General features: G+C 38.6%; 1 protein-coding gene and 1 pseudogene across 2 annotated transcripts in view; one reads left to right on the top strand and one right to left on the bottom strand.

Annotated features, from left to right (window-relative positions):
- SLCO1C1 (solute carrier organic anion transporter family member 1C1) overlaps nucleotides 1-4622 on the top strand; it is a 64258-nt gene extending 59636 nt beyond the window's left edge. The window contains exons 14-15 of one of the 2 annotated variants that reach the window (XM_004713787.2): nucleotides 2128-2245; nucleotides 3750-4622. In XM_004713787.2, coding sequence (XP_004713844.1) covers nucleotides 2128-2245; nucleotides 3750-3972 — 341 coding nt within the window. In that variant the 3' untranslated portion in view covers nucleotides 3973-4622. The remainder of the gene's footprint in view (nucleotides 1-2127; nucleotides 2246-3749) is intronic. The other variant, XM_045288486.1, reaches the window with a different exon arrangement.
- Nucleotides 4623-8003: 3381 nt separating this feature from the next.
- On the bottom strand, nucleotides 8004-8247 carry LOC115869112 (annotated as a pseudogene).
- Nucleotides 8248-10462: the final 2215 nt, after the last annotated feature.

Consider the following 10462-nt stretch of genomic DNA (forward strand, 5'->3'; position numbering starts at 1 on the left):
GTGCTATACTGCACCCTTGTTGAATCATTACTTCCTTGTAACCCTTCTGTGTGGGAGGGGGTCCAATTGTCTACAGATGGGTTTTGGTTCTCCACTTCAACCTTCCTCTTTCCCATCAATATAATTGTTTGTCTTAGATCTTTTGATACCTGATACCTTATTCCATCAACATGATCACACAGGCTGATGTGCTTCTTCCATGTGGATTTTGTTGCTTCCCTGCTAGATGGCTGCTTGTTTAACTTCAAGCTTTTAGGACCCCAAACTCTATATTTTTTGATAGCCAGGCACCATCTGCTTTCTTTACCACATTTGCTTATGCACCCATTTTTTCTTCAGTGATCATGTCAGGAAGGTGAGTATCAAAGAGTGCTGGATTGTTAGAGCAAAGTGTTCTTGTATTCAGGGGGCCTTGAGTAGAGGCCCAAGTCTGCCTGCTATCCTAATACTTAACATATAAATATATGTACACTGGGCTCTATACCTTTCATTATAAATTAATATATTTACATATATACATGCTTATAGCTAAACCTCTGTAAATAGCTGTTGCCGCCTACTTCTTTCCTCTATTTCCTTTCAACTTCCTCCTGGCCCACTATCATGCTCACTCTCCATTCAGCTCTCAGTAATTCCTCTTGGATGCATTGCAATTGATCAAACCCCACCAGGCATTATATGCCCTCCTCACCATCAATTTTAGGTCTCTTGTTGTTCCCTTATCCCTGAGTTTGTTGGCTCCCTGATCCCCCTTCCCGCCCCCTCCTCTCCCATGTCCCCCCTGGGACCAACCAGTCCTGTTGTTTTCTCTTTGGGATTGTTTGTCCTACCTATCTTATATAGCTAGACATAGGTTGAAAGAACGGAAGAAAGGAAGAAAGAAAGAAACCCAATGGATAGTTTGGATAGTTCCAGGTCTGTCTGCTGACACTTTGAGTGTTCTCCAATCAGGTCTAATGAGGTGCCAAGCCCTGTACCCTCCTCCCCCCAATCGAGTCGGAAGTCTATTTTCAGGATTTCTCTGGGAATTGGTTTCTTTGCTCCCTTTGCTGTTCTGTTGTAGTTCCTTCTTGTTTCACCCGGCTGTGTATGGGGCAGGCAAGGCACACTTTACACACAATATCTCCAGTACTGTCCCCTGTAGCACTCTGGGTCAGTGAGGGATCATTGAGGCCCTATGGTCCTCTATGGGCATTGGCTGCTCCAAGCATGAATGTCGTCCCTGGGGCTTGGTGGGTCAAGATGAGTTTCTCTCTCTCTCTTCCTTTTAGTTTGCACCCATATGTGCTCTGGTCAGACTCGCCACTCTCCCTGGGCTGTATCTTCAGTCCTGTCTTCTGTATTACCTTCTTCTGAGGAGGGGGTCAACATAGCTCAGATTGGACCTAGCCCTGTTGGCCTCTTCGTTAGTTCACTGCTCCGTGCCAGTATGTTGCCCTCGAGGCTTGGTGCTCAGGGATGGGTCTGGTCCCTCTCTCTCTTTCCTGTGGAGACATAAACAATACCCTCTCTGTGGGTGTGTTAGTGCCCTGTTCCCCCATCACCCTGAAAGAACTCTTGTGTAGCAGAGTTTCCCAGTGCCATATGATGTCTGGTTTCTGGAATGCCGCTTCCATGGGCATATATTCTGGATCCAAGTAAAATAAAATCTTTAACAACTTCATTCTCATATCATGTTGTAGTATAATCCATATTGAAGGCTATAGTCTTTCATTTTTATCAGTGAATGCTATTCATCTATTAGGCAAAGTGTAGTGACCTGAGAGCAGATTAAACATGATGGCAGTCATGGAAAGGGTGGGAGTATTCTTTGGAAGATGACTTCCAAAGTTGTAACCTTAACAACTGGTGACTAGTGATAAGGGGACTGATCCGAGGTGGAAGACAATGACCTTAAGTTTGAAGAAACACTATCCTGGAGATAAACAAATGGTGGTTTTCCATGAGATTGGAATTTAAGAGAAAAGATGGGGTTAAGAGATTTTGAAGGTGTCCTCTTGTAATTGTTGCCATTTTGCTTCCCAAACACTAATTATTCGACTATAACAAAGTGGTTCCAGTAGTCTTCATCATGAGACTACTCAAAAGATGTGCCCTTATAGTAACAGTTATTTGTTTCTCTCACAGCAGGAATTCCAGCCCCCATCTATTTTGGAGTTTTTATTGACACCTCATGCCTCAAATGGGGTTTAAAACGCTGTGGAAGTAGAGGGTCCTGTAGATTATATGATTCAAACACTTTCAGGTACCGTTTCAAACATGTTCCTCTCCCTCACTGCTATACTATTCCAGGTTTTCACAATGATGCTCACACTGTTCATTGTTCCTGTGGTTCCATAACTTGTAATAAATAAAAAAGCCTAATCCAATCGAAGGGTCAGCCTTATAGGATGCTATATTATATAGTTATTTGGATAGCACTTTGATTCAACACCCCTCCACACACACACATATTCATAAACTTTACTGCCATTTTAAATATGTAATCGTCAAAAGAAAATGACATAAAATTCCAGAAGAGAGTAGAATTTTAAAAGTTTATCCACACGAATGCATAAGGAATTTCCCAAAACTCAGAAGCATTTAAATTTAGGTCACACTTTTGGTTTAATTCTATTCTTTTTCAAACAGAGCCAAACTGTACCATTTACGTCAGGTATAATCCCCCTGGGCAAGAGTTGGATTTGGCTCTAACTCTGTCTGGATTTTATTGCCAAACTGATGTTCAATTATTCCAGTACTTGAAATGCATAAGAGTAAAAGGTTTCCTCTGTGTGTGTGTGTGAGTAGGGGTGGTGGGGGCACGGCTTTTCACCATGGAATCATTCAGTTCAATTCATCAAATATTTAGCGTCCTTAGTGATGAAAACTTCAATGACTTAAAAGTAAGGATTTTTCTTTTTAGACTTACAGGCTGATTATTTTCTAGAGAAATAAATTTGGTGTTGATTCATGTAAGTTGGATGGGAATTGAAAAGATGATCTCAAATAAGATTGAGTATTTTAACAGCCCTTGATGTTCTGTGAGAAATTTATTTTAGTCTTTGAAGGAGACCTGATCTGTAAGTATAATTTCTGGTTTACTCACATTTGCTAAGACTCCATTCACATCAACATAAAGCGAATATAACTCAATTGGAGGCTAAGAATGTGTTTACAGGGGGAACTGGAATGAATCTGTCAACCTGCCCTTCTATACTTAAGTGCTTCTGATAGATTGTATAACTAAAGGCTTCTTGTGGAAGAGACGGATTTAAATGTCTGCTTCATTAAGTCATTCTGGCCTCCTGAGAGCATTGATTCCTCTTAGCCTTGCTTCACTGCACTTTTTCTTTCGAAGTGAATCTGGTCAAAGTCTGAAGGAGGGAGGGTAACCGCATTATTCTTCACTTGAACTTGAACACTTTGCAGAGAGTGAAAACTGCACTATGAAAAGTTACATGGGGGATACAATAGCATAAACCAAGGCTGTTCTAGATTACTAGGAGTATGCTGTCTTCATCTAAGTGAACAATTTAGCAGAAGATGAAAATGATTAGGTAGTTAGTATTAATTTAAAATGTTGGTACTACTAAGATATTGCTTCATATTAACTAATGTTCTCCATTGTCTGTGCTCAAAGTAAAACCTTTTGTACTTGATGACTCTTCATTCTTAAAGAAAATGATCAAGCTATTGTTACCTTTTCTTTTCATTTCTATCTGGGGAGTTTTAATAATTATGACTGAGATTTCCCCCTCTTCTTCTAGACACATATATCTGGGACTAACTGTGATGCTGGGGACCATGTCCATCTTCTTAAGCATTGCACTGCTTTTTATTTTAAAGAAGAAATGCATCACAAAATATCAAAACCTTATAACCACGAGAGAAAGAGCAGCCATTGCCACAAGAAATGGGAAGGAAAATTGTACTACAAATGACCATTTGCTACATCCTAACGACTGTCCACAGAGGGAAACACAACTTTAGAAAAATGGTGACTTCAAACCATGTTTTCTAATCTCTGGAAATCCTGCCAACAAATATTAATCAGATGGATTCATTCTCCTTTCAAAAACTCTCCAGGTTGTTTTCAACCCTAGGTATATACTAGATAGAAAACCTGATAACAGATGAAGTTCAGCATGCTACAGAAGATACATGCTACAGAAGATGAAAATGTTGATAGCAAATGTACAAAACCTTTATAGTCCTTACTCGTGTTCTTTATTTTTACCTTGAACCCATTGATATGTTATCTATATTACTAATAAAGCAAATTTCCTCGCTGCTTAGTGGGCATGCTTAACATAATTTCTAAATAGGGATACTTGCCTAAGGTAAGAGAATGCTGCTTGAAAACTAAGTGACATCTTGACTTTATGTAAGTATCGCTGTGATGATGATTATGGATATACTCAGAACATGGAAAGGAAGATTGAATTTTAAGTTTATTTGTTTTGAAATACAATGTTTGCTCTAAGAAGTATGTAGGGTCAAATGACCTTGGAAGATTAGAATTGTGGATTATAGGCTTTCTACTGTTTATTTGGTTGTGCTATATGTGCGACATTATGAGTGACTATGAATATTGTTGTCCTCCTGTAAGTTCAATTAATAAAAAATGTTATCAAATATAATTGGAAACATGTTTATTGTATATAAACAGCTCCCTACTTCTGTAGCTGATATGTTACTAAAACCATGTTTGTAAAGTTGAATTTCAAAAGTCTACATATACCGTGTTTCCCCAAAAGTAAGACATCCCCCAAAATAAGACCTACTTACAGTTTGCCTCTCACTGAAATATAAGGCAGCCCCTGAAAATAAGACCTCCCCGAACATAAGGCCTTCCCAATAATAAGGCCCCCCGAAGCTACCTTAACTCTGGACCATAATGGTGGGCACTGCCTTGCAGCTCACTGTTGGCTGCAGCGCAGCCGGAGCAGACAGAAAGTGAGAGTAAATGTAACATAGATTATGAGTAAATGTACCATAGATTGTTGTACATGGAAATAATGGTAGTAACAAGAAATTCTTGATACTGTAGGGTTCACAGTTTGTCTGGTTATGCTGGTTTGTGATGACAACTACTACCGTACCGTATACAGGTAACGAATTTCCTTTTTTGTTGTTCAAAAATAAATGTGTACCGTATTCTTCTTCATGGAAAAATAAGATAACCCCTGAAAATAAGACCTAGCGCATCTTTGGGAGAAAAAATTAATATAAGACACTGTCTTATTTTCAGGGAAACAGGGTAGTAGACTAAGATATGATAATGGAAACACAGAGTCATGAGCAAGACTGGGTGTGGTTCCTTCTAGGACTCTACCAACCATCCATCACAGGGTCAGTGGGACTTTTGGAAAAAGTCATTGGTACAGCCTCTCAGAGAGCGCTCTGTTTCTCTGGAACTGAAAAAGTCAACTTGGGGATTTCTGCTTCCCTAATTTTCTGGCATTCTTTTAACTAGGTTAGGTTGATCAGCTGTCTACCATGTTTAATTGTCACCTCTATAATACAATACTTTTTATTTCCTTTGGCACTACTGCACAAGAAAGAGAGACAAGTTAGAGGACAGCTATCCTTGGAAGAGACCCTCTTGAGTTAGCTCCGTCTCACAATCCAATCCTGTCTGCACTGTAAAGGCACCACACCAACCCAGGGGAAAAACGGGGAAGGAAAAGTTGACTTTGGAAAGAAGCACAGAAATCATTCCTGCATGCGTATGCCCCACAAATGCACAGGGAGAGGATAATGGCCTGACTAAAGGTATCTTCCTTGTCAGAAGTAAGATGTTCCAGTCACTTGATCTTTACAGTATTCTTGCTATTAAAATCTCCAGTGTACAGATTACAAAACGGAGACAAGGAAGGGCTAATCAAATTGCTTGAGGACAATGGTGAAACCCAAATCTAAATCTAAAATTGTCTTTCTAAAAATATTGTCCAATTATATAATCCTAAGTGAACTGCTTTGTGGCATCTCTGCATTGCTGTATTTTAACAACTAAGTTTGTTCATGGAGTTGTCTTCATCTGCATTTATTAACAACAGGCAAATTTCCTTTAAATGTACATTAACTTTGTAGTTTTATCTGAATTAATAATGATTAGTCCAACAGACTCATTGTTGACCTCGAAATCCTAATGGTAACCACGCAAACATCAGTCGCCATGATTCTGAGACCAGAAGAATTAGATGGTGCCTGGCTACCACCACCAACTGCTCTGAAAGAGGTCATATTATAAAGTTATGGAATCCACTGGGATACAAATATGGAACAAGAATAAAAATACTTTTAAAAGACCAGGATGACTGGTCTTATAGAGAGTGATGGAACCCCCAAAACTATGATCCTTCATGTCTAGAAATGAGATCACATCATAGTTCAATTTACAGCCAAAAAATAGGTGGTACTGTTGAATGAGCCCTGGACTACATTTAAACTATGGTTTAAAATTACCAGGTGATTCTTGAGGGAAAGATAAGACTGTCATCTCTCATAGGCTTTCAAAGCTTATGAAACACAAGATAGGAGCCCTGGTGATTTAGTGGTTATGCGTTGGGCTGCAATCTGCGTGGTAGGCAGTTTGAAACGGCCAGCAGCTCTGAGGGAGAAAGACTGGGTTTTCTACTCCAGTAAACAGTCACAGTCTCAGAAATCCACAAGGCATCACGATGAGTCAGCATTGACTGCATGGCAGTGAGTTTGTTTTCTTTGCCCTGAGGAAGCACTCTATAGGGTTGCTCTGAGATAGAAACAAGTATAACATAGTACCAGAAGATGAGCCCATCATGTTGGAATCTACCAAAAATACTTTGAGCTGTCTCCTCAAAGTAGAGTTGGTCTTAATCATGAGAATGGAGCTTCGCTTTGGGGACCTTCATTTGCTGATGGGTAACAACTGAAGGTGACAAGAAACTTCTGCAAGCATTAATATTATTGAACAAATTCTATAAATAACCTGAATATAGAATGTAAAAAAATAGAAATCATTAGTAGTGAGATGCATAAAGATCAGTATCCTTGGCATTATTGAGTGAAATGGAATGAAATGACCATTTAGATCAGAAATTCAAATGGTTTACTATCCCAGAAATGACAAATTCAAGATGAATGGCATTAAATTCATCTCAAAATGAATGCTTCATGATCTTTCTTGAAGTACAATCCTGTGACAGGATAATATCTATACTCCTAAAATGAAGACTAGTTGATATGACAGTTTTTCAAGCTACATAGCAACAAGTAGGGCCAATTATGAATAAGAGAATTGGAGAATTATCAACTTCTTCACTCTAAATTGATCCAGCAATCAAGAATCATTGGAGATTATTGATGTAATTGGAATGCAAAAGTTGGAAATAAAGAGCATCGGGCCTGGTGACCCCTTTGGAGTGTGGTCTTATAAAAAGAGAGAGAGTGATGTTTCTTCTCCTGCTTGCCCCTCACTGCTTCCTGACTAGTCTGGCTCGGGGGTTGCCAGGCCAGAGCTGACCTGGTTTCTCTGACACACTGCTACGTTCCTGCAGACCTTGGACGCCTATGACTCTGTACCAATTTGCCTGTGATCTCCCACTTTTCTGCTTGGCCTTTCTGCTTTATCCACCAGCAGCTGCATGAGTTTGAGGAGGACTCTGGCTAGCATCTGACCCATGGATTCTAGTTGGATCAGGTTGAGACACTTTTTCATGTAAAACTGTTTCTTGATATAAAGTGCTTTCTTTTTTTTTAAACAAATGAAACACAGAAACTTTATTATAAACAAAAGTAACAAGGTAAAAATCCAACAGGCAATTTACTTATACTCAAAAAACCTAAGGAAATTATGTCTTAAACACCTTATAGTAATCTATTTGCAGTTACATTTAACTGAGCTTGGTTGCTGTGAAGAATACAGCACATGCACAGGTGTGGATGGAAGATTTGTACATTTTTCAAGTATTCACTGAATACTACACCATACATACACATAAACATTAAACTTGAAGATTTAAGTGAAAATCCCTATATAATCTTCACTTTTGTTGTTCTTTTGGAAGCGGTCGTCTAAAGAGAAGAATATGTGGTTCTGGCTCATGAATCATGTAATGTACCCAGCCTAGACTTTGTTGAACACCAAGTCTCATCCACTCCTCTTCGGACATCAGATGGGTTTAGGGTACTTGTTTGGAAAGTTCTCTGGGCAACATGACATGCCGGTACTCGTAATGTTCATCGAAGTACTTGTCCGAATAGTATATTTGCTTGTGAGCCATCTGGCCGGCGGCGCAGTGGGACAGGTCGGTAAGAAAGGCACAGAGCAGGAGCAGCAGCACGGAAGGGCCCGGCAGGTAACAGCCGATATAAAGTGCTTTCTTATACATATATGAATGTCCCTTGTTTGTTTCTCTAGAAAACTCAGCTTAACACAAACATAATAAATGAAGGAAGGAACAGGTCATTAAAGAGACAGGAAAGAAAAGACCAATAAATATGTCATCACTGATGAAACACATAAGTATCCTCTAGTTCTTTAAGATGTTCTCCCCTCACTATTTTGGTCCTTGTTCTACCTCATTAATCTTGTTGGACATGAGTATGGTCATTTGTACAGTTAAGATTATTTGATGCATGAAAGCCAAGATAAACAATAATAAACAATAAACCAAGATAAAAGCCAAGATAAACAGTAATAAACAATAAAAAGCCTTCATAAACAGTAATAAGAGTAATGATTCCCTGAGGGTATGGGAAGAGGGGGAGGAAAGGGAGGGGGTGGGATAACTGATAGTAACAAAGACTATATAATCCCATTTGAGGGGAATGAATAATAGAATTATAGGTGAGTGGATGTATTGTATGGTGTTAAACACACACAAAAAATAATAATATATAACATAACAACAAGGGTTCCTGCAGGGTAGGGCAGGGGAAAGAGGGGATAAAGCTGTTATCAATGAGTTCAAGAAGAAAGAAAATGCTTTGAAACTGATAGCGGCAGCAATTATACAATTATGCTTGATCTAATTTAAATAGTCACAACATCTTTAAGAGCTCACAATAAAATGACTAATTAAAATAAGTAAAATCAAATTAAAAAATTAATAAATCTGATAGAAGAGACATTGAAACTTGCTTTTAAAAATATCATAGCTAAAGCAAATGGAAGAAATGATAAAGTAAAAGAGCTTAACTGAAAATGTCAAACGGAAGCTATAGAAGAAAAAATAAAGCATTATAATGGAACATAAGACCTGGAGCTAGAAAACCAAAAGTAAAAAATAGCTCAGCCTATCAAGCTTAAAGAACTAACGTGAAAACTCAAGTCTGGAGTTGACTTTCTACTTCCATAAAGAGCTACATTTGTATAAGCCCAAGGAGAAATTCTACTCTATCCTATATATAAGGTGATTTTAGGTCAAAGGTCTTGGTATTTTTTCGTTCTGGGGGCAAAAATACTGAATGTTGCAGGAAGCATCAAAAGAAGATGGAAGGACTATATGCCATGTCCCTCCAAAAAAGCAAAATCACTGCCATCAAGCTGACGCTGACTCACAGTGACCCTATAGGACAGGGTAGAACTTCCTACGTAATTATTAATCTAGTTACTGATTCTATAGATTTACCTATCCTGGATTTCATTAACTGAAAAAACATACAAAATAAAATCAAGAGACAAATAACAACAACAACAAAAGCCTAACAACAATGACAAAATAAAACTGAGAAAACCCTGAAGAAAGCAAAGCATAAAATATTAAAAACTGGAAATAAAACATAAAATATTAAAAACTGGAACAAAATCAAAATAGACCAAAAGAGAGAGAAAATGGCAAGGTGGTGCGTTTTAACACAACTGCCTCTGCCATCATTGACTTTCTCTGAGAGCAATGTGATGCACATCTCTGGACTATGGTCAAAGGTTTAATTCCTCAAGGGATGCTGAAAATGAATTTTGACTTTCCACTGTCCTACATAGCCTTCTGCAAACTGGGTGTTCAGCATTTAAGTATTCAAAAAAAAAAACCCCTTTAGGATCCCAGGTACCATTCTTTCTGATAGGAGGCCACTACCTGATTTCTTCAGCACAATTTGTTATAGGGCTATGTCAGAAGAACTAATTGTTATAAAGAGTGTGTAGTTTCTTAAATCACCTACAGGTTAGTTTAAGGTAAATTCTCATGCTATTTCCTCTTGCCTCGTGGATATGAAAGTTGGACAATGAATAAGGTAGATCAGGGCAGAGTCGATGCATTTGAATTATGATGTTATGAAGAATACTTAAAGCACCATGGACTTTCAGAAGAATAAACCAATCTGTCTGGCAGGAATTGTAGCCATAATGTCTCTTCAAAGTAAGAATGGCAAGACTTCATCTCATATACTCTGGACACGTTATCAGTTCCTGGGGAAGGAATTAGACTTGATCAAGAATACAATGCACAGAGGAGACCATAGGACCAGCCCCACCATGGGACACGGCATCCTCATT

Source organism: Echinops telfairi, unplaced genomic scaffold (assembly GCF_000313985.2).
Source record: "Echinops telfairi isolate 266 unplaced genomic scaffold, ASM31398v2 ScPeMD7_21;HRSCAF=78, whole genome shotgun sequence".
Taxonomy (NCBI): Eukaryota; Metazoa; Chordata; class Mammalia; order Afrosoricida; family Tenrecidae; genus Echinops; species Echinops telfairi.